This window comes from Rana temporaria, chromosome 8, assembly GCF_905171775.1.
Source record: "Rana temporaria chromosome 8, aRanTem1.1, whole genome shotgun sequence".
Taxonomy (NCBI): domain Eukaryota; kingdom Metazoa; phylum Chordata; class Amphibia; order Anura; family Ranidae; genus Rana; species Rana temporaria.
This window is the reverse complement of record NC_053496.1, coordinates 1,018,588-1,044,232: the sequence shown is the minus strand read 5'-3', so window position 1 is coordinate 1,044,232 and position 25,645 is coordinate 1,018,588. Positions and strand designations below refer to the sequence as shown.

The 25,645-nt window shown below is 53.3% G+C and overlaps 1 protein-coding gene across 1 annotated transcript in view; it reads right to left on the bottom strand.

The window, feature by feature from the left end:
• Positions 1-4,060: 4,060 nt before the first annotated feature.
• Positions 4,061-25,645, bottom strand: part of P3H3 (prolyl 3-hydroxylase 3) — a 62,837-nt gene continuing 41,252 nt past the window's right edge. The window contains exons 13-15 of the mRNA XM_040361163.1: positions 22,337-22,412; positions 9,619-9,759; positions 4,061-7,299 (exon numbers count right to left, since the gene is read on the bottom strand). Of these exons, the coding sequence (XP_040217097.1) occupies positions 7,111-7,299; positions 9,619-9,759; positions 22,337-22,412 (406 nt within the window). The 3' untranslated portion in view covers positions 4,061-7,110. The remainder of the gene's footprint in view (positions 7,300-9,618; positions 9,760-22,336; positions 22,413-25,645) is intronic.

Below are 25,645 nucleotides of genomic sequence, written 5' to 3'. Positions count from 1 at the left end.
GCACGTTCCCGCGCCGATCGTAAAGCGCATGTGCCGTCGGGAAACTTTCCCGACGTGCATTGCGGCAAATGACGTCGCAAGGACGTCATTTGCTTCAAAGTGAACGTGAATGGCATCCAGCGCCATTCACGAATCACTTACGCAAACGACGTGAAATTCAAATTTCACGACGCGGGAACGGCGGGGATAGTTTAGCATTGGCTGCCCCTACTATTAGAAGGGGCAGCCGTACGCTAAACACGCCGTACGGAAACTCCGTAAATTGCGTACGCAGGGCCCGCGCAACATTGTGAATTGGTGTTAGTATGCAATTTGCATACTATACACTGAGCACAATGGGAGCGCCCCCTAGCGGTCATCGCAAGAATGCAGCCTAAGATATGCGGGCATAAGAGCCTTATGCCAGTCATTTCTTAGGCTGCAGTCGGCGTTACGATGTTCCTGAATCAGAAGCATTCGTAACGCCGGCGCAAGCAAGCAATTGCGCTGCGTAACTATGGTTACGCAGGCGCAATTGCTCTCTGAATCCGAGCCATTGTTCTCTATGGGCTCCGACAAAATGGCTGACGGACACCCATGTTTGCAGACATTTTGACAGCCTATTTAAAGATCCCTCGGTACTCCCATCACTATACCCCTGATGAAGTCATGTGATATGACGCCACGTGTAGGGACAGGAAGTACCAGACCTCACACACTCTGAAGAGAGAGATATGAGCTCGCTGCTCGTTTTGTTTGGATATTCCTGACATTTTAAATGTGAGTTTTTTTATATGTTTTTATATTAAATACTTTTGAAGCGGAGCTGTACTATGTACCTTCTTCTCTCTTTGCCCATCTATACCCGCTGAGCATTTAGTGCCAGTATCTGTGGATGTTTAGGTGGAGGCCAAAGAGAGAGGATCAGCATACAATCAAGATCTCAGACTGGGTCGCAGGAACTCGCCGTTCGTAGGAGATAGGCCCACTGCTCACGGCCTCCATGTGAGTGCACGTGATTGATCGTTTTTAGACCCTTGCTTCCAGTATTACGCCATATCTTTTTCTTGTTTCTTCCAATATGGTCATTTAATGTGGAGACTACATCTAGCCCTCATCCTGCTGGATCTTTGAGTACACCCTGAGTGGTATCCAGGCTATCCGTGCTATGGTGGCCTTGAGGTGAGCATTCCATAGCACTAGAGGTGTGCGCAACGAAGCTTGCTCTTCTCTGAAATATTGGATTTCCTGGTTTCTTATTACTCACAGCTATGGAGGACTGCACCTTTATATATTCGCTTCTTGGATGCGAGATTTGTATTTGCACTTGATTTCACTGGATTTTTACCCTTTATTATGTGTTGGGATCACTTACCTTTGGTCCTTAGTACCAATCCTGGACATTTATTTTGATAACTGTGGGCTGGATTCAAGAAGCAATTGCGCCTGTGTAACCATAGGTTACGCAGCGCAATTGCTTACTTTCCCCGGCGTAACGAATGCTCCTGATTCAGGAACCTCGTTACGCCGACTGCAGCCTAAGATATGCGCGGCATAAGGCTCTTATGCCCGCATATCTTAGGCTGCATTCTTGCGATGGCCGCTAGGTGGCGTTCCCGTTGTGCTCAGCGTATAGTATGCAAATTGCATACTTACGCCGATTCACAACGTTGCGCGAGCCCTGCATACGCAATTTACGTCGTTTCCGTACGGCGGTTTTCGCGTAAAGCTGCCCCTGCTATTAGCAGGGGCAGCCAATGTTACGTATACCTGTCGTTCCCGCGTCGCGAAATTTGAAACTTACGTAGTTTGCGTAAGTGAATCGTGAATGGCGCTGGACGCCATTCACGTTCACTTTGAAGCAAATGACGTCCTTGCGACGTCATTTACCGCAATGCACGTCGGGAAAGTTTCCCGACGGAGCATGCGCTCTACGCTCGGCACGGGAACGCGCCTAATTTAAATGATTCCCACCCCCTACGGGATCATTTAAATTGCGCGCGCTTATGCCGGGAATTTTGCCGGCGCGCCCACGCAATTTATGGAGCTACTGCTCCGTGAATCAAGGGCAGCGCAGTAAATTTGCAAGGGCGCAGGGCAAAAACGTTGCCCTGCGCCTCTGTAAAAAAAGCGCAAATGTACCTGAATCCAGCCCTGTGTTTATTCACTTCCATGTTTATTTTATTTCCTTATAATGATTTTGCTGCACAGTGTTAACCGTTTCCAGACCACTCACCTTCACAGTTCAGATTGGACACTCTACGTTCACCCCGCCCAATCGGTGGGACTTATCGATCACTGTTTTGTTTCTCACCCCTCCATACCCACACAGCGCAGCTATTATCACTTATTTCATTTGCTTTCACTTTTGGCTGGGATCAGGTAACTGCAGCAGTGCCCCCTAGGTTTAGAACATCGATAGCGCGAGAGCCCTTCCATTGCACAATACATAATCCTGTCCTTCTGGGAGGATGTCGGAGAGTCTCACTTCTCTCGCGGGACCCCATATAAAGTCATGGAGCTCCGTGTCCCCCGAGGCCTCGCACACAGACACCCCATTGTACACGTCTTGGCAGGACGCGCTCCGCGCCGCACCCCGCAGGACACACCGACAGCAAACATCGCGCTTCATTATAAAACAATCACAAAATACACGGCTGGCGCGCCGCCATCTTCATTAACCCCTCGCCTCCCCAGGAGGAACGCTCTGCAGAGAGCCGCCGGAGCAACGCTCTGTCCTGAGACCTGCTCCAATGGGACCCACAGAGCGTTACTCTGGGCCTGCGTTCTGCAGATCGTTACTTCATCCCCACGTCCTGCAGAGCGTTACTCCGGGCCTGCGTCCTGCAGAGCTTTACTTCAACCCCACGTCCTGCAGAGCGTTACTCCAGGCCTGCGTCCTGCAGAGCGTTACTCCAGGCCTGCGTCCTGCAGAGCGTTACTCCCACCCTGCGTCCTGCAGAGCGTTACTCCCACCCTGCGTCCTGCAGAGCGTTACTCCCACCCTGCGTCCTGCAGAGCGTTACTCCCACCCTGCGTCCTGCAGAATTTTACTCAAGGCCTGCGTTCTGCAGAGTATTACTTCCCCCACATCCTGCAGAGCGTTACTCCCACCCTGCGTTCTGCAGAGCATTACTCCAAGCCCGGCTGCATGATAGAAAATCTCCAGTGAAAGAGTTGGTTCTCCTTTCCTGAGGGACTGCCCCCTGCAGGTGAGGAGACCAAACTGTGCAGCTCTGACCGCAGCAGGGTAACAATCTGCCTTGTGATTGGTGGAGGGCACCTACCTACCTCCCGGGTAGGGTCGCCACCTTTCCTCAAGCCAGAAGAGTAGTAATGCGGTGCGCATAGCCTCAGGCAGCAAAATGTGGGTGTGGCCAAAATGCTTTTTCTGACATTATCACCCCCCCCCCCCAGTGATGCCGAACCCCCCCCCCCAGACAGCGGCCCGCAGCTCCCGGATTTGTGTGACTCTCGCGGTTACTTGGGGAGCCACAGCCTGGTCCGGATATGACATCATCCTGCCCTGCCTTGTTGCTAGGGGGGTTGCTAAGACACTCGCGGCCATTTCTGCTCACCCCCCTCCCCCACTATTACAGGTGTGACCCTCCATTTCCTCTGCTGGTTGGAAATGTCTTAGCAACGTCCTAGCAACGAGGCAGGAAGGGCTGATGCCATCGCTGGGAGTTTTTCAGCCAGGCTTCGGGGGGGGGGGGGGGGGGGGCAGGAATGGCCTACTACACTTATAGGAAGGCCGTTATTACACTTTATCTATAGGCGCCCCCTGCACTTTATTTATTGGCGCCCCCTGCACTTTATCTATAGGCGCCCCCTACCTGCAGAGGCAGTTTTTTTTGGGGTAAAGGGAAAAGCCAAAAGCAACACAAAGAGGAAGATTTACTAAACCTGGAGCACTCAGAATGGGGAGGAGCCGTGAATGGCGGCCAATCAGCTTCTGACTTTGACAGATTGTTCGCCTAAGCCTGAAAATAAAACCTAGAAGCTGATTGGTTTCTATGACATTTCCATTAGTAGTAAATCCCTCCCCCATGGATCACCCATAGCAACCAAACAGACTCCATTTTGTTTTCCTGAGGTTTCTGTAAAGTAAACTTTATTGGTTTCTACATTTTGCTCCTTTTATTGCTTACAGAATAAGCCAATTGGCTGCTGCAGCGCTGCGTGTGCAAAACAGCATGTAAGGCTAAAGCCACACAATATGAGAGATGGAGAAGCCGCTTTACAATGCAAATGAATGAGGGCCAACCTGTGTCTGTGCCCCTCCCCCCTCCATACAGCGCGGCTTATACAAAGGGAAGGTCCTTCTGCATTATTGGGACCCCTTTTTATTTTTAGATGGTTCAAACTTCCTCAGCTACTACATGCTACGGGGGCGCTGCCAAAGAGGGGTACAAAATGAGGAGATAGCCGTCAGTTCTAGGAATGGAGGCACCATGTGGAGGAATCATAGAGAGTGCCGGGGACATTTCCTCACCAATCCATCTACCTGTCAGGGAAAGGTACACAGCTCTCTCACCTGGAGAGGAGGGGGCGGAACTGAGACCGGCGTGTCTATACCGCCACCACTCCATACTCAGCCCCTTGCTAGGTGCCCAGCTTCCCACACAGGGCTGGTTGCTATGAAGCTGGCAACAGATGACATCATAGCAACCAATGACCCACCCTGGCCCCATTCAGCTGCACAGCCGACGCCATCATAGCAACCAATGACTTCCCTCCATTCAGCTGCACAGCCGACGCCATCATAGCAACCAATGACTGCTCTCCATTCAGCTGTCATTCAGGAGATTCCCTGGCCAGACGCCGAGCCAGGGACAAGTCATAGGTTACTATGATGCCAGCGGCTGCCGGCTTCCTAGCCACCAGGGAGCCCTCTATGGTAAACTGTCATATTCAAGCCCCATTCTGGGCACCTCCGTGTCCACACTGCGGTCATTCCATACTCATGCATGCTAAGCCCCTTTTTTCAGTGCACAGTTTCCCACACAGGGCTCCCTGGTTGCTATGAAGCTGGCAGCCGCTGGCATCATAGCAACCGATGACTCAGCCATGGTCCCATTCAGCTGCACAGCTGACACCATCATAGCAACGGATGACTTCTCTCCATTCAGCTATCGGCCAGAAGCTGACTAGGCCCAAGGACAAGTCATAGGTTGCTATGATGCCAGCAGATGCAAGCTTCATAGCAACCAGGGAGCCCTGTGTGGTAAACTATCATATTAATGCCCCACTCTGCACACCAACGTGTCCACACCACAGTCCTTCCATACTCAGCCCCTTGCTTACAAAGTGGACAGCTTCCCACACAGGGCTCCCTGGTTGCTATGAAGCTGGCAGCCGCTGGCATCATAGCAACCGATGACTCACCTTTGGCCCCATTTCATAGCCGACACCATCATAGCAACGGATGGCTTCTCTCTATTCAGCTATCATTCAGGAGATTCCCTGGCCAGACGCTGAATGGCTGCCGGCTTCATAGCAACCAGGGAGTCCTTTGTGGTAAACTGTCATATTCATGCCCCACTCTGATCACCAGTGTGCCCATACTCCGTGCATGCTAAGAACCTTGTTAATTGCACAGCTTCCCACACAGGGCTTCCTGGCTGCTATGAAGCTGGCAGTCGCTGGCATCATAGCAACCAATAACTCATCCCTGGCCCCATTCAGCTGAACGTCCGACACCATCATTGCAACAGATAACTTGTCTCCATTCAGCTTCAGCTTGGTCATTCTATACTTAGACCCTTGCTAAGTGCCCAGCTTCCCACACCGAGCTCCCTGGTCACTATGAAGCTGGCAGCTGCTGGCATCATAGCAACCAATGACTCATCTCTGGCCCCATTGCACAGCTGACACCATCATAGCAACGGATGGCTTCTCTCCATTCAGCTATCATTCAGGAGAGTCCCTGGCCAGAAGCTAAATAGGGCCAGGGACAAGTCATAGGTTGCTAGGATGTCAGCGGCTGCCGGCTTCATAGCAACCAGGGAGCCCTGTGTGGTAAACAGCGCGTGAGCACCGGGGTGTCCACACGGCGTCATTCCATACTCAGCCCCTTGCTAACAAAGTGGACAGCTTCCCACACAAGGGATCCCTGTTTGTTTTGAAGCTGGCAGCCGCTGGCATCATAGCAACCAATGACTCATCCCTGGCCCCATTCAGCTGCAAAGTCGATACCATCATAGCAACCAATGCCGAAAAATAGATATACAAACATAAGGTGTGGGAATGCCAGTTTATGATGTCATCAGAATCCCGCCCCTTTGTTGCCTTTCGACTGTTGGCTAGCAGCTGATGAGGGTCAGGGACAAGTCACAGGTTGCTATGATGCCAGCGGCTGCCATCTTCCTAGCAACCAGGGAGCCCTGTGTGGTAAGCTGTCATCTTCATGACAACATCCAAGCATAAAACGGCCGACTCTGAGCACCGGCGTGTCCACACCGCGGTCACTCCATACTCAGTCCCTTGCTGACGAAGTGCACCGGTTGTAGGTACTGGAAGTCTTAAAAGTCGCACACCACAGCAAAACCCTGTAAGGATGTGTATGGAAGCCAGGCCACGCCCCCAATGCATGTCACTCCGCCCCCGGCACCTGGCATTTTTGTTGTGGGTCTAAGGGCACAGCTTCCAATACAGGGCTCCTTGGTTGCTATGAGGCCGGCAGCCGCTGGCACCATAGCAACCGATGACTCATCCCTGTATGCCAATGGAGAGCCGGTGTTAATTACCGCTGGTTTGCTTATTTGTAAACTGGTGGTGATCTGTCATCGTCATAGCAACAGACTCTAAAAGTGGAGGTAGCAGGAATTACCTGAATCCGGCACACGTGTCAGGACCGGTACCGAAGCGTTTATGATTTTGGCGCAGACCGCGGTAAAGGGGCCACGCCCGTATTACATGGCCCCTCCCCCGCACAGTTTTGGTTCTCTTAGGAGGTCATTTTATGTACAAATTGTCATGTCTGGAGTTCTCCTTTAACATCTTTTCCATCACCTTACCCATAATCCCCACCCAGGATCCGCCCCCCCTTCGGCGCTCTATTAACCCTCGCCGCTCTGCCCCAGGGAGCCGGGAAAAGTCTCTGCGCTCTGCAGTCTCTTGCGCCAAATCTCAAAGTTCATCTTTAATATTTCTCGTGGTTCTTCTCCTCTGCTGCCGGCCGGACGGCCTATCAGGCTCATCGTCGTTTGAGGAGATCCGCGATCTGGTGGTCTCTCTCCCCGCCCGCGGCGTCTCCTTCTCCTTCTCCTCTCTCGGATTGGTGTCGCCTTTTACCAGAATCTTTGCCTGATGTCGTTCCTGTCGGAGGAAAGAGGTGTCAGAAAAATGGGATGAACTCAATCGCCGGCAAACATATCACCGGCCAAGGTCCTTCCGGCAGAAATTATTTTATAACTAGACCCCAATCAGGATGGACTACAGCCAGGAAAATACTACATTCTGGCCACTAGGTGGAGCCGAGGATCCCGGGAAATAAATCCCTGGAATATTTTCTAATATATTTATTTCCTGTGATCCTCGGCTCCACCTAGTGGCCATTGTGCAGCATTTTCCTGGTTATAACAACAATTCTGAAGTATTTGCCTAAATCCTTCCTTGTGAGAGGTAAACAAATGTCTGAGAAGGATTTAATAAGTACACCCCAATCAGGACGCACCACGGCCAGGAAAATACTACATTCTGGCCACTAGGTGGAGCTCAGGATCACAGGAAATAAATCCCTGTAATATTTTCTAATATGTTTATTTCCTGTGATCCTCGGCTCCACCTAGTGGCCAGAATGCTGTATTTTCCTGGTTGGCGTATTTCCTGGTTATTAAAAAATTCTCAAGCATTTGTCTGGACGTCATGATAAACATATTAATAAAAATTCAGGGACATAACGCGACGGCTAGGCAAGTGCCTGAGAATTTTTGTACATCTAGGCCCCCCACCAGGAAAATACTGCATTCTGGCCACTAGGTGGAGCTGAGGATCACAGGAAATAAATCCCTGGAATATTTTCTAATGTGTTTATTTCCTGTGATCCTCGGCTCCACCTAGTGGCCAGAATGCAGTATTTTCCTGGTTATAACAACAATTCTGAAGTATTTGCCTAAATCCTTCCTTGTGAGAGGTAAACAAATGTCTGAGAAGGATTTAATAAGTACACCCCAATCAGGACGCACCACGGCCAGGAAAATACTACATTCTGGCCACTAGGTGGAGCCGAGGATCACAGGAAATAAATCCCTGGAATAGTTTTCTAATGTGTTTATTTCCTGTGACCCTCGGCTCCACCTAGTGCCCATTATGTAGTATTTTCCTGGTTATTAAAAAATTCTCAAGGATTTGTCTGGACGTCATGATAAACATGTTAGTAAAAATTCAGGGACATAACGCGACGGCTAGGCAAGTGCCTGAGATTTTTTGTACAACTAGGCCCCCCCACCAGGAAAATACTGCATTCTGACCACTAGGTGGAGCCGAGGATCACAGGAAACAAACACATCAGAAACATTTACAGGGATTTATAGTGACGGCTGAGGAAATGCCGGAGAATATTCTCTATCTGGACCCCGGAGAGTCTCCATGACTCCGCCCATGGAACCCGCCCACACCGCGGGAAGCCCCGCCCCTTATCGAGGAGAGGTTCAGGGAAGAAAAACCTGAAAGTCGATGTAAATCTAATCGGGAAGATCCGGAACTTTCCCTCCTTCATGTTTGTTTAGAAAGAATGTTTCCAATCCTTTAACCCCCAGCGATTATTCCAGCGACTTCCTGCTGATCCAGTCACCAGTTTCCTCGTTCCCCATAAGGGAGAACTCCGCCCATCGCACTATGACACTATGGGGGGGAGGGGATTTCCACTCGGCACTACAAGAGCTCTTAGAAGGTCAGTCGCTGGAGATCCGAGGGGGAGGGGCAAGGAAAATAAAAACAGCATTTTAGCTTGCACCTGATTGGATGATAAAATCAGCAGAGCTTCCCCCCAGATCTCCAGAGACTGACCTTCCAAGGGCACTTTGCACTTGTAGTAGATTTGCCTTTCATAAATAACCCCCCCCCCCAGTCACACGTCGCTCCTGATCACCCTCATGGAGGCGGGGCTTGACCTTCTCCACAGCTTGGCACTGGAGGGGGGGGGGGGGGGGACCGACTTTTATCAGTACCCACCTATGGCAGTCCATGGAGGTCGCTCATCAGGTGAGGATGGTGTCACTCGTCCCCCTCCCCCCACAGGACACATCACATGCTCAGAAAGGTCCAATCACAAAAAGCTGTGCAAGCGCATGCATGTGCAGGGGGAGGCGACTTAAAGCGGAGCTCCACCCAAAAGGGGAGGCTGCACTTGTCTTCCCCCTCCCCCTTCCATCCCACATTTAGGCTGAAGTTTTGAGTTGTCAAATCCTCCTGAGATGTGTGAGAACCTGGAGGCCAACTCACCTCTGTGATCGCCAACAAGGGCTTCTCCACCAATCACCAGGCCATGTTCTGTGAGGGGTGCACTTACTTATTCCACTCATTAAAATGCAAATCCATTGATAACTTTTCCAGGAAGGAGAGAAGAGAAATAGAGACTGTCTGTGATTGGAGGAGATATCGGGGGGACAGATGGGGCGGGGCCTCCGGTGTTACCTGCTCTGCTTGTTCTGCCGACTCCGTGAACCACAACGCGATGGCGCATCTTCGTCCCGCGGTCACCGCCCGCACCCCGTGGGCGTTCTCCCCTCCGGAGCCGTACATCACCAGGCGGCCACACTGAGGCCGGACCTCCGCCTGTCCACAGAGAGAGAGAGACACCAATCACAGATCAATACAGGTCACAGAACACCGCTACAGGACACACAACACCGCTACAGGACACACAACACCGCTACAGGACACACAACACCGCTACAGGACACACAACACCGCTACAGGACACACAACACCGTTACAGGACACACAACACCGCTACAGGACACACAATACCGCTACAGGACACACAATACCGCTACAGGACACACAACACTGCTACGGGACACACAACACTGCTACGGGACACACAACACTGCTACGGGACACACAACACTGCTACGGGACACAGAACACCACTACAGGACACACAACACCGCTACAGGACACACAACACCGCTACAGGACACACAACACCGCTACAGGACACACAACACCGTTACAGGACACACAACACCGCTACAGGACACACAATACCGCTACAGGACACACAATACCGCTACAGGACACACAACACTGCTACGGGACACACAACACTGCTACGGGACACACAACACTGCTACGGGACACACAACACTGCTACGGGACACAGAACACCACTACAGGACACACAACACCGCTACAGGACACACAACACCGCTACAGGACACACAACACCGCTACAGGACACAGAACACCGTTACAGGACACAGAACACCGTTACGGGACACACAACACCGTTACGGGACACACAACACCGTTACGGGACACACAACACCGCTACGGGACACACAACACTGCTACGGGACACAGAACACTGCTACAGGACACAGAACACTGCTACAGGACACAGAACGCTACTACAGGACACAGAACACTGCTACAGGACACAGAACACTGCTACAGGACAAAGAACACTACTACGGGACACAGAACACTACTACAGGACACAGAACACTACTACAGGACACAGAACACTACTACAGGACACAGAACGCTGCTACAGGACACAGAACGCTGCTACAGGACACAGAACACTACTACAGGACACAGAACACTGCTACAGGACACAGAACACTGCTACAGGACACAGAACACTGCTACAGGACACAGAACACTGCTACAGGACACAGAACGCTACTACAGGACACAGAACACTGCTACAGGACACAGAACACTGCTACAGGACACAGAACACTGCTACAGGACACAGAACGCTGCTACAGGACACAGAACACTGCTACAGGACACAGAACACTGCTACAGGACACAGAACACTACTACAGGACACAGAACACTGCTACAGGACACAGAACACTGCTACAGGACACAGAACGCTACTACAGGACACAGAACACTGCTACAGGACACAGAACACTGCTACAGGACACAGAACACTGCTACAGGACACAGAACGCTACTACAGGACACACAACACCGCTACAGGACACAGAACACCGTTACAGGACACACAACACCGCTACAGGACACACAATACCGCTACAGGACACACAACACTGCTACGGGACACACAACACTGCTACGGGACACACAACACTGCTACGGGACACACAACACTGCTACGGGACACAGAACACCACTACAGGACACACAACACCGCTACAGGACACACAACACCGCTACAGGACACACAACACCGCTACAGGACACAGAACACCGTTACAGGACACAGAACACCGTTACGGGACACACAACACCGCTACGGGACACACAACACTGCTACGGGACACAGAACACTGCTACAGGACACAGAACACTGCTACAGGACACAGAACGCTACTACAGGACACAGAACACTGCTACAGGACACAGAACACTGCTACAGGACACAGAACACTGCTACAGGACAAAGAACACTACTACGGGACACAGAACACTACTACAGGACACAGAACACTACTACAGGACACAGAACGCTGCTACAGGACACAGAACGCTACTACAGGACACAGAACACTACTACAGGACACAGAACACTGCTACAGGACACAGAACACTGCTACAGGACACAGAACACTGCTACAGGACACAGAACGCTACTACAGGACACAGAACACTGCTACAGGACACAGAACACTGCTACAGGACACAGAACACTGCTACAGGACACAGAACGCTACTACAGGACACAGAACACTGCTACAGGACACAGAACACTGCTACAGGACACAGAACGCTACTACAGGACACAGAACACTGCTACAGGACACAGAACACTGCTACAGGACACAGAACGCTACTACAGGACACAGAACACTGCTACAGGACACAGGACACAGAACACTACTACGGGACACAGAACGCTACTACAGGACACAGAACGCTACTACAGGACACAGAACACTGCTACAGGACACAGAACACTGCTACAGGACACAGAACACTGCTACAGGACACAGAACACTGCTACAGGACACAGAACGCTACTACAGGACACAGAACACTGCTACAGGACACAGAACACTGCTACAGGACACAGAACACTGCTACAGGACACAGAACGCTACTACAGGACACAGAACACTGCTACAGGACACAGGACACAGAACACTACTACGGGACACAGAACGCTACTACAGGACACAGAACGCTACTACAGGACACAGAACGCTACTACAGGACACAGAACACTACTACAGGACACAGAACACTGCTACAGGACACAGAACGCTACTACAGGACACAGAACGCTACTACAGGACACAGAACACTACTACAGGACACAGAACGGGTTTATTGGCAGCAATGGACATTCATTAACCCCTTCCAGACCAGGCCTGTTCTGACACTTTGTTTGCAAGTAATAATCTGCATTATTTTTTGCTAGAAAATTACTTAGAACCCCCAAACATTATACAGTATCTGATAAAAGTAAGTACACCCCCCAGTCACATTTCTTGTATCTTTTCATGTGACAACACTGAAGAAATAACACTTTGTATCTGCAATGTTGTGTAGTGAGTGTTCAGCTTGTATAACAAATAAATCAACACACAGCCATTAATGTCTAAACCACTGGCAACAAAAGTCAGGACACCCCTAAGTAAAACATTTCCAAATTGGGCCTAATTAGCCATTTTCCCTCCCCCGGTGTCATGTGACTGGTTAGTGTTACAAGGTCTCAGGTGTGATAAATTTGGTGTTATCGCTCTCACTCTCTCTGGTCACTGGAAGGACAACATGGCCCCTCATGGCAAAGATCTCTCTGAGGATCTGATATAAAGAATTGTGTCTCTACATAAAGATGGCCGAGGATATAAGAAGATCGCCAAGACCCTGAAACTGATCTGCAGCGCGGGGGCGGGACCATCCAGCGGTATAACAGGACGGGTTCCCCTCCCCCGCCTCGCCATGGCCCACCAGAGAAGTTGAGGTTGCGTGATCAGCGTCATATCCAGAGGTTGTCTTTGGGAAATAGACGTGTGAGTGCTGCCAGCATTGCTGCAGAGGGTGAAAGGGTGGGGGAGGGGTCAGCCTGTCAGCATTGCTGCAAAGGGGGAGGGGTCAGCCTGTCAGCAGCCCCCCCCCCCCCGATCCTCTTTATGGAGACATGTGGGGTCCCCCGATCTCTCCTTTATAATAAAGAAAAACATTGATCTCTACTTTACAATAAAAAGGGGGCGGAGTTTACTGCCTAACTGGAAGTGACATCATGACGTCACTGCGGACCTCCTGGACCATAGAGACCCTCAGGTCCCCGCTCAGCTCTATGATAAACCTGCGGAATCGCCGGATTGGATTTCAGGTTCCCCGACCGCACAGGAGACCCCAGGGAAGCACCTGTGGGGGCGTGTCGTGTCCTCCCCTCCCCCCGCCTGGAAAAGCGATCCAGCAGCGAATTGATTTTATATGAAAAATCCCGGATTATGGGGAACGGGTGTAACCACCGCAAGACGATCCCATCTACATGAAGTGTCCCCCCTCCCCCCCCATCATAAAACTTTTAAATATTTGAAGTTTCCGTTTCCAATCATTTTTCAGTCCCTGTGATGTCATCACCGGGTCTCTGCGCTTCTCTATGCCATGGAGGCAGATCATGGCTGGTGGGAGGGGTCAGCAGGGGGCGGTACAGATTCCTGAAAACATCCCAGCCCTCCCAGCCTCAGTACTCCTATGAAGAGCTGCTGATGAAAGCAGTGGGAGGAGCTATGCAAATGTCAAATAAATAAATAATGGGTGGGAGTCGGTGTGAAGGTGCGGACAGATCACCAACCAATCATAGTGAGCCTCGGTGATTGAAAGGCAGAAAGGGGCGGGGTCTGGGGAGGGAAGGGCTAGATGATGCTGGACGTCCTCCACCCAGGAAATGGGGCGGGGCTCTATAATCTGCAGCTTCTAATGTACATGGTGAGGAGCTCACAGTGTGCAGGGAAATCAGAGGAAGGGGAGGAGCCGGTACACCTGTGCAAGACTGAAGGGGGAGGAGCCGGTACACCTGTGCAAGACTGAAGGGGGAGGAGCCGGTACACCTGTGCAAGACTGAAGGGGAGGAGCCAGTACACCTGTGCAAGTCTGAAGGGGGAGGAGCCGGTACACCTGTGCAAGACTGAAGGGGAGGAGCCGGTACACCTGTGCAAGACTGAAGGGGAGGAGCCGGTACACCTGTGCAAGTCTGAAGGGGGAGGAGCCGGTACACCTGTGCAAGACTGAAGGGGAGGAGCCGGTACACCTGTGCAAGACTGAAGGGGAGGAGCCGGTACACCTGTGCAAGTCTGAAGGGGGAGGAGCCGGTACACCTGTGCAAGACTGAAGGGGAGGAGCCGGTACAACTGTGCAAGACTGAAGGGGGAGGAGCCGGTACAACTGTGCAAGACTGAAGGGGGAGGAGCCGGTACACCTGTGCAAGACTGAAGGGGGAGGAGCCGGTACACCTGTGCAAGACTGAAGGGGGAGGAGCCGGTACACCTGTGCAAGACTGAAGGGGAGGAGCCAGTACACCTGTGCAAGTCTGAAGGGGGAGGAGCCGGTACACCTGTGCAAGACTGAAGGGGAGGAGCCGGTACACCTGTGCAAGACTGAAGGGGAGGAGCCGGTACGCCTGTGCAAGACTGAAGGGGAGGAGCCGGTACGCCTGTGCAAGACTGAAGGGGGAGGAGCCGGTACACCTGTGCAAGTCTGAAGGGGAGGAGCCGGTACACCTGTGCAAGACTGAAGGGGAGGAACCGATACACTTGCGCAAGACTGAGGGGAGGAGCCGGTACACCTGTGAAAGACTGAAGGGGAGGAGCCAGTACACCTGTGCAAGTCTGAAGGGGGAGGAGCCGGTACACCTGTGCAAGACTGAAGGGGAGGAGCCAGTACACCTGTGCAAGTCCGAAGGGGGAGGAGCCAGTACACCTGTGCAAGACTGAAGGGGGAGGAGCCGGTACACCTGTGCAAGACTGAAGGGGAGGAGCCGGTACGCCTGTGCAAGACTGAAGGGGAGGAGCCGGTACGCCTGTGCAAGACTGAAGGGGGAGGTGCCGGTACACCTGTGCAAGTCTGAAGGGGAGGAGCCGGTACACCTGTGCAAGACTGAAGGGGAGGAACCGATACACTTGCGCAAGACTGAAGGGGAGGAGCCGGTACACCTGTGAAAGACTGAAGGGGAGGAGCCAGTACACCTGTGCAAGTCTGAAGGGGGAGGAGCCGGTACACCTGTGCAAGACTGAAGGGGAGGAGCCAGTACACCTGTGCAAGTCCGAAGGGGGAGGAGCCAGTACACCTGTGCAAGACTGAGGGGGAGGAGCCGGTACACCTGTGCAAGACTGAAGGGGAGGAGCCGGTACACCTGTGGGAGACTGAAGGGGAGGAGCCGATACACCTGTGGGAGACTGAAGGGGAGGAGCCGATACACCTGTGGGAGACTGAAGGGGAGGAGACCTTCTGACAGCAATAAAGTTAGTACAAAAAAAAGTGTAACATTTTTTTTATAAATAATTAAATAATAAAAAATGTCCCCCCATCCCCCCGCGCTAGAAGTGTGAACGGATACGTTACTCCCGCCCACGTCGATCGCAGCACACACGTCAGAGTGAGAGCGATAATTCTACCGCCAGACCTCCTCCTTTGTATCTCTAAGCTGGAAACCTTATAAAGCGTCGCCTGTGGAGGATTGTAAGCACCGGACTTTTCCGTCATTTACTCGCCGTGACATCATCTCCCACATTCTACACAACAAAACCCGCCGACTTTACTGTTTATTCTTTTAATTCATGAAAGAAAAAAAAAATTCCCCAAAAACATTGTGTTTGAAAAATGCAGAAATACGGCGCGGCGTATAAAATTGCGACACCCACATTTTATTCTCTAGGGGTCTCTGCTAAAATAAAAAAAAATCTAATGTTTGGGGGTTCCAAGTACATCTTAGGCGAGAATTGTCGGAGGAGGGGGAGGGGGTGGGCGGAGGAGGGGGAGGGGTTAAATATTCAGAAAGTGGAAATGATATTTTTTTGCTACATTGTATTTCATGGAAATTCTGAAAAGGAAAAATGAATTCCAATGCAAACATCGAGCAGACAGCGCCCCCTGCAGACAAGGAGGAGGTACTACATCCTCACAGACAGCGAAATACAATTCCTGTACAACTTTTATTCCTCCTCCTCCTCCGATCGATCGATCTTTACATCGCCGGGAAATATAAATCACACTTCAGGTGATGAAAATTATGATTTATTCCCAAATAAAGGAGAATCATATATACAGGAAATGTACGACTGACGAGCAGACATGACAGATACAATCTCTGGGGGGGGGGGGGGGGGTGTGGCTCCTCTGATGCCCCCACTAGGGGTACATTCTCTTAGGATGGGAAGGTGAGGGGGGGGGCGGTGTGGCTCCTCTGATGCCCCCTCTAGGGGTACATTCTCTTAGGATGGGAAGGTGAGGGGGGGGGGCGGTGTGGCTCCTCTGATGCCCCCACTAGGGGTACATTCTATTAGGATGGGAAGGTGAGGGGGGGGAGCGGTGTGGCTCCTCTGATGCCCCCTCTAGGGGTACATTCTCTTAGGATGGGAAGGTGAGGGGGGGGGGGAGCGGTGTGGCTCCTCTGATGCCCCCACTAGGGGTACATTCTCTTAGGATGGGAAGGTGAGGGGGGAGCGGTGTGGCTCCTCTGATGCCCCCACTAGGGGTACATTCTCTTAGGATGGGAAGGTGAGGGGGGGCGGTGTGGCTCCTCTGATGCCCCCACTAGGGGTACATTCTCTTAGGATGGGAAGGTGAGGGGGGGCGGTGTGGCTCCTCTGATGCCCCCACTAGGGGTACATTCTCTTAGGATGGGAAGGTGAGGGGGGAGCGGTGTGGCTCCTCTGATGCCCCCACTAGGGGTACATTCTCTTAGGATGGGAAGGTGAGGGGGGGCGGTGTGGCTCCTCTGATGCCCCCACTAGGGGTACATTCTCTTAGGATGGGAAGGTGAGGGGGGGGAGCGGTGTGGCTCCTCTGATGCCCCCACTAGGGGTACATTCTCTTAGGATGGGAAGGTGAGGGGGGGGGGGTGGTGTGGCTCCTCTGATGCCCCCACTAGGGGTACATTCTCTTAGGATGGGAAGGTGAGGGGGGGTGGTGTGGCTCCTCTGATGCCCCCACTAGGGGTACATTCTCTTAGGATGGGAAGGTGAGGGGGGGCGGTGTGGCTCCTCTGATGCCCCCACTAGGGGTACATTCTCTTAGGATGGGAAGGTGAGGGGGGGGCGGTGTGGCTCCTCTGATGCCCCCACTAGGGGTACATTCTCTTAGGATGGGAAGGTGAGGGGGGGGGCGGTGTGGCTCCTCTGATGCCCCCACTAGGGGTACATTCTCTTAGGATGGGAAGGTGAGGGGGGGCGGTGTGGCTTCTCTGATGCCCCCACTAGGGGTACATTCTCTTAGGATGGGAAGGTGAGGGGGGGGGGGGGGCGGTGTGGCTCCTCTGATGCCCCCACTAGGGGTACATTCTCTTAGGATGGGAAGGTGAGGGGGGGGGCGGTGTGGCTCCTCTGATGCCCCCACTAGGGGTACATTCTCTTAGGATGGGAAGGTGAGGGGGGGAGCGGTGTGGCTCCTCTGATGCCCCCACTAGGGGTACATTCTCTTAGGATGGGAAGGTGAGGGGGGGGAGCGATGTGGCTCCTCTGATGCCCCCACTAGGGGTACATTCTATTAGGATGGGAAGGTGAGGGGGGGCGGTGTGGCTCCTCTGATGCACCCTCTAGGGGTACATTCTCTTAGGATGGGAAGGTGAGGGGGGGGCGGTGTGGCTCCTCTGATGCCCCCTCTAGGGGTACATTCTATTAGGATGGGAAGGTGAGGGGGGGGCGGTGTGGCTCCTCTGATGCCCCCACTAGGGGTACATTCTCTTAGGATGGAAAGGTGAGGGGGGGGGGTGGTGTGGCTCCTCTGATGCCCCCACTAGGGGTACATTCTCTTAGGATGGGAAGGTGAGGGGGGGCGGTGTGGTTCCTCTGATGCCCCCACTAGGGGTACATTCTCTTAGGATGGGAAGGTGAGGGGGGGGGGCGGTGTGGCTCCTCTGATGCCCCCTCTAGGGGTACATTCTATTAGGATGGGAAGGTGAGGGGGGGGGGGCGGTGTGGCTCCTCTGATGCCCCCACTAGGGGTACATTCTCTTAGGATGGAAAGGTGAGGGGGGGGGTGGTGTGGCTCCTCTGATGCCCCCACTAGGGGTACATTCTCTTAGGATGGGAAGGTGAGGGGGGGCGGTGTGGCTCCTCTGATGCCCCCACTAGGGGTACATTCTATTAGGATGGGAAGGTGAGGGGGGGCGGTGTGGCTCCTCTGATGCCCCCACTAGGGGTACATTCTCTTAGGATGGGAAGGTGAGGGGGGGGCGGTGTGGCTCCTCTGATGCCCCCACTAGGGGTACATTCTCTTAGGATGGGAAGGTGAGGGGGGGCGGTGTGGTTCCTCTGATGCCCCCACTAGGGGTACATTCTCTTAGGATGGGAAGGTGAGGGGGGTGTGGCTCCTCTGATGCCCCCACTAGGGGTACATTCTCTTAGGATGGGACGGTGAGGGGGGGCGGTGTGGTTCCTCTGATGCCCCCACTAGGGGTACATTCTCTTAGGATGGGAAGGTGAGGGGGGTGTGGCTCCTCTGATGCCCCCACTAGGGGTACATTCTATTAGGATGGGAAGGTGAGGGGGGGGGCGGTGTGGCTCCTCTGATGCCCCCACTAGGGGTACATTCTATTAGGATGGGAAGGTGAGGGGGGGGAGCGGTGTGGCTCCTCTGATGCCCCCACTAGGGGTACATTCTCTTAGGATGGGAAGGTGAGGGGGGAGCGGTGTGGCTCCTCTGATGCCCCCACTAGGGGTACATTCTCTTAGGATGGGAAGGTGAGGGGGGGCGGTGTGGCTCCTCTGATGCCCCCACTAGGGGTACATTCTCTTAGGATGGGAAGGTGAGGGGGGGGAGCGGTGTGGCTCCTCTGATGCCCCCACTAGGGGTACATTCTCTTAGGATGGGAAGGTGAGGGGGGGGGGTGGTGTGGCTCCTCTGATGCCCCCACTAGGGGTACATTCTCTTAGGATGGGAAGGTGAGGGGGGGTGGTGTGGCTCCTCTGATGCCCCCACTAGGGGTACATTCTCTTAGGATGGGAAGGTGAGGGGGGGCGGTGTGGCTCCTCTGATGCCCCCTCTAGGGGTACATTCTCTTAGGATGGGAAGGTGAGGGGGGGGCGGTGTGGCTCCTCTGATGCCCCCACTAGGGGTACATTCTCTTAGGATGGGAAGGTGAGGGGGGGGGCGGTGTGGCTCCTCTGATGCCCCCACTAGGGGTACATTCTCTTAGGATGGGAAGGTGAGGGGGGGCGGTGTGGCTTCTCTGATGCCCCCACTAGGGGTACATTCTCTTAGGATGGGAAGGTGAGGGGGGGGGGGGGCGGTGTGGCTCCTCTGATGCCCCCACTAGGGGTACATTCTCTTAGGATGGGAAGGTGAGGGGGGGGGCGGTGTGGCTCCTCTGATGCCCCCACTAGGGGTACATTCTCTTAGGATGGGAAGGTGAGGGGGGGAGCGGTGTGGCTCCTCTGATGCCCCCACTAGGGGTACATTCTCTTAGGATGGGAAGGTGAGGGGGGGAGCGATGTGGCTCCTCTGATGCCCCCACTAGGGGTACATTCTATTAGGATGGGAAGGTGAGGGGGGGCGGTGTGGCTCCTCTGATGCCCCCTCTAGGGGTACATTCTCTTAGGATGGGAAGGTGAGGGGGGGGCGGTGTGGCTCCTCTGATGCCCCCTCTAGGGGTACATTCTATTAGGATGGGAAGGTGAGGGGGGGGGCGGTGTGGCTCCTCTGATGCCCCCACTAGGGGTACATTCTCTTAGGATGGAAAGGTGAGGGGGGGGGGTGGTGTGGCTCCTCTGATGCCCCCACTAGGGGTACATTCTCTTAGGATGGGAAGGTGAGGGGGGGCGGTGTGGTTCCTCTGATGCCCCCACTAGGGGTACATTCTCTTAGGATGGGAAGGTGAGGGGGGGGGCGGTGTGGCTCCTCTGATGCCCCCTCTAGGGGTACATTCTATTAGGATGGGAAGGTGAGGGGGGGGGGCGGTGTGGCTCCTCTGATGCCCCCACTAGGGGTACATTCTCTTAGGATGGAAAGGTGAGGGGGGGGGGGTGGTGTGGCTCCTCTGATGCCCCCACTAGGGGTACATTCTCTTAGGATGGGAAGGTGAGGGGGGGCGGTGTGGCTCCTCTGATGCCCCCACTAGGGGTACATTCTATTAGGATGGGAAGGTGAGGGGGGGCGGTGTGGCTCCTCTGATGCCCCCACTAGGGGTACATTCTCTTAGGATGGGAAGGTGAGGGGGGGGCGGTGTGGCTCCTCTGATGCCCCCACTAGGGGTACATTCTCTTAGGATGGGAAGGTGAGGGGGGGCGGTGTGGTTCCTCTGATGCCCCCACTAGGGGTACATTCTCTTAGGATGGGAAGGTGAGGGGGGTGTGGCTCCTCTGATGCCCCCACTAGGGGTACATTCTCTTAGGATGGGACGGTGAGGGGGGGCGGTGTGGTTCCTCTGATGCCCCCACTAGGGGTACATTCTCTTAGGATGGGAAGGTGAGGGGGGTGTGGCTCCTCTGATGCCCCCACTAGGGGTACATTCTATTAGGATGGGAAGGTGAGGGGGGGGCGGTGTGGCTCCTCTGATGCCCCCACTAGGGGTACATTCTATTAGGATGGGAAGGTGAGGGGGGGGAGCGGTGTGGCTCCTCTGATGCCCCCACTAGGGGTACATTCTCTTAGGATGGGAAGGTGAGGGGGGGCGGTGTGGCTCCTCTGATGCCCCCACTAGGGGTACATTCTATTAGGATGGGAAGGTGAGGGGGGGCGGTGTGGCTCCTCTGATGCCCCCACTAGGGGTACATTCTCTTAGGATGGGAAGGTGAGGGGGGGGCGGTGTGGCTCCTCTGATGCCCCCACTAGGGGTACATTCTCTTAGGATGGGAAGGTGAGGGGGGGGGGCGGTGTGGCTCCTCTGATGCCCCCACTAGGGGTACATTCTATTAGGATGGGAAGGTGAGGGGGGGGGCGGTGTGGCTCCTCTGATGCCCCCACTAGGGGTACATTCTATTAGGATGGGAAGGTGAGGGGGGGGAGCGGTGTGGCTCCTCTGATGCCCCCACTAGGGGTACATTCTCTTAGGATGGGAAGGTGAGGGGGGGCGGTGTGGCTCCTCTGATGCCCCCACTAGGGGTACATTCTATTAGGATGGGAAGGTGAGGGGGGGCGGTGTGGCTCCTCTGATGCCCCCACTAGGGGTACATTCTCTTAGGATGGGAAGGTGAGGGGGGGGCGGTGTGGCTCCTCTGATGCCCCCACTAGGGGTACATTCTCTTAGGATGGGAAGGTGAGGGGGGGCGGTGTGGTTCCTCTGATGCCCCCACTAGGGGTACATTCTCTTAGGATGGGAAGGTGAGGGGGGTGTGGCTCCTCTGATGCCCCCACTAGGGGTACATTCTCTTAGGATGGGAAGGTGAGGGGGGGGCGGTGTGGTTCCTCTGATGCCCCCACTAGGGGTACATTCTCTTAGGATGGGAAGGTGAGGGGGGTGTGGCTCCTCTGATGCCCCCACTAGGGGTACATTCTCTTAGGATGGGACGGTGAGGGGGGGCGGTGTGGTTCCTCTGATGCCCCCACTAGGGGTACATTCTATTAGGATGGGAAGGTGGGGGGGGGGGGCTGTTAACCCTTTTGTGACCAGAGATACAAATTATTGTCTATATCCATAGAACAAATCCCCCTCCAGCAGTCGGCAGGACCGTCTTTAATATTGATTGGACCCCGGGGGGTCCAATCAATTTGCTTTCAGCAGAGGCGTATCTAGAACCTTCAGGGCCCCAGTGCAAGAAACCATGAAGGGCCCCCTTCCCGGCTGGGGCCCTTTACTTCTATCCATGGGAGGGCGCAATATTACAGAGAGACATGTTTGGTATCTGATTACTCGGTGTGACATCATCTTTTATATTGTACCCAAAAATTGGGAATATTATTGTTGTGTTTTTGTGCATTAAAATTGTATTTTTTCTGAAATATTTGAAAACCAGTGTGTGACATAAAACATTTCCACACCCCTCATTTCATTCTCCGGGGTCTCTGCTTTATATAATATGTGGGGACAGGCCGGGATTTCACTTACGGTGACGGATTTCCCATCCAGCTCTGTGAAGAAGAGATTTCCTCCCTGGAAGTCGTCATTCAGGTAAATCATCGCACTGCGGAGAGAATCAGACATTCAGAATCCATCACCAAATCTTCCCCGACCCCCCAGCTGTGACTACAGGACCCCTCCCCCCAATATACTACTGAGGGCAGCCAATCACACCCACCTCCACAATTATACACACACCCTCTAAATGATACGGGGAGACTTTATTCTACAGCAATTGTCTCCAAACTACAGCCAGGGGCCAGATGTGGTCCTTCCACTGACACCAATGATGAGACACTATTCCTCCCACTGACACCAATGATGGGACACTATTCCTTCCACTGACACCAATGATGGGACACTATTCCTTCCACTGACACCAATGATGGGACACTATTCCCCCCACTGACACCAATGATGGGACACTATTCCCCCACTGACACCAATGATGGGACACTATTCCCCCCACTGACACCAATGATGGGACACTATTCCTCTCACTGACACCAATGATGGGACACTATTCCTCCCACTGACACCAATGATGGGACACTATCCCTCCCACTGACACCAATGATGGGACACTATTCCTCCCACTGACACCAATGATGGGTCACTATTCCTCCCACTGACACCAATGATGGGGCACTATTCCTCCCACTGACACCAATGATGGGACACTATTCCTCCCACTGACACCAATGATGGGACACTATTCCCCCCACTGACACCAATGATGAGACACCATTCCTCCCACTGACACCAATGATGGGACACTATTCCCCCCACTGACACCAATGATGAGACACTATTCCTTCCACTGACACCAATGATGGGACACTATTCCTCCCACTGACACCAATGATGGGACACTATTCCCCCCACTGACACCAATGATGGGACACCATTCCCCCCACTGACACCAATGATGGGACACTATTCCTCCCACTGATACCAATGATGGGACACTATTCCTCCCACTGACACCAATGATGGGACACTATTCCTCCCACTGACACCAATGATGAGACACTATTCCTCCCACTGACACCAATGATGGGACACTATTCCTTCCACTGACACCAATGATGGGACACTATTCCTTCCACTGACACCAATGATGGGACACTATTCCCCCCACTGACACCAATGATGGGACACTATTCCCCCACTGACACCAATGATGGGACACTATTCCCCCCACTGACACCAATGATGGGACACTATTCCTCTCACTGACACCAATGATGGGACACTATTCCTCCCACTGACACCAATGATGGGACACTATCCCTCCCACTGACACCAATGATGGGACACTATTCCTCCCACTGACACCAATGATGGGTCACTATTCCTCCCACTGACACCAATGATGGGGCACTATTCCTCCCACTGACACCAATGATGGGACACTATTCCTCCCACTGACACCAATGATGGGACACTATTCCCCCCACTGACACCAATGATGAGACACCATTCCTCCCACTGACACCAATGATGGGACACTATTCCCCCCACTGACACCAATGATGAGACACTATTCCTTCCACTGACACCAATGATGGGACACTATTCCTCCCACTGACACCAATGATGGGACACTATTCCCCCCACTGACACCAATGATGGGACACCATTCCCCCCACTGACACCAATGATGGGACACTATTCCTCCCACTGATACCAATGATGGGACACTATTCCTCCCACTGACACCAATGATGGGACACTATTCCTCCCACTGACACCAATGATGGGACACTATTCCTCCCACTGACACCAATGATGGGACACTATTCCTCCCACTGACACCAATGATGGGACACTATTCCTCCCACTGACACCAATGATGGGACACTATTCCCCCCACTGACATCAATGATGGGACACTATTCCTCCCACTGACACCAATGATGGGACACTATTGATCCCACTGACACCAATGATGGGACACTATTCCTCCCACTGACACCAATGATGGGACACTATTCCTCCCACTGACACCAATGATGGGACACTATTCCTCCCACTGACACCAATGATGGGACACTATTCCTTCCACTGACACCAATGATGGGACACTATTACTCCCACTGACACCAATGATGGGACACTATTCCCCCCACTGACACCAATGATGAGACACTATTCCTTCCACTGACACCAATGATGGGACACCATTCCCCCCACTGACACCAATGATGGGACACCATTCCCCCCACTGACACCAATGATGGGACACTATTCCTCCCACTGACACCAATGATGGGACACTATTCCTCCCACTGACACCAATGATGGGACACTATTCCTCCCACTGACACCAATGATGGGACACTATTCCCCCCACTGACACCAATGATGGGACACTATTCCTCCCACTGACACCAATGATGGGACACTATTCCTCCCACTGACACCAATGATGGGACACTATTCCTCCCACTGACACCAATGATGGGACACTATTCCTCCCACTGACACCAATGATGGGACACTATTCCTCCCACTGACACCAATGATGGGACACCATTCCCCCCACTGACACCAATGATGGGACACCATTCCCCCCACTGACACCAATGATGGGACACTATTCCTCCCACTGACACCAATGATGGGACACTATTCCTCCCACTGACACCAATGATGGGACACTATTCCCCCCACTGACACCAATGATGGGACACTATTCCTCCCACTGACACCAATGATGGGACACTATTCCTCCCACTGACACCAATGATGGGACACTATTCCTCCCACTGACACCAATGATGGGACACTATTCCTCCCACTGACACCAATGATGGGGCACTATTCCTCCCACTGACACCAATGATGGGACACTATTCCTCCCACTGACACCAATGATGGGACACTATTCCTCCCACTGACACCAATGATGGGACACAATTCCTCCCACTGATACCAATGATGGGGACACTATTCCTCCCACTGATACCAATGATGGGGACACTATTCCTCCCACTGACACCAATGATGGGACACTATTCCTCCCACTGACACCAATGATGGGACACTATTCCTCCCACTGACACCAATGATGGGACACTATTCCTCCCACTGACACCAATGATGGGACACTATTCCTCCCACTGACACCAATGATGGGACACCATTCCCCCCACTGACACCAATGATGGGACACCATTCCCCCCACTGACACCAATGATGGGACACTATTCCTCCCACTGACACCAATGATGGGACACTATTCCTCCCACTGATACCAATGATGGGACACTATTCCCCCCACTGACACCAATG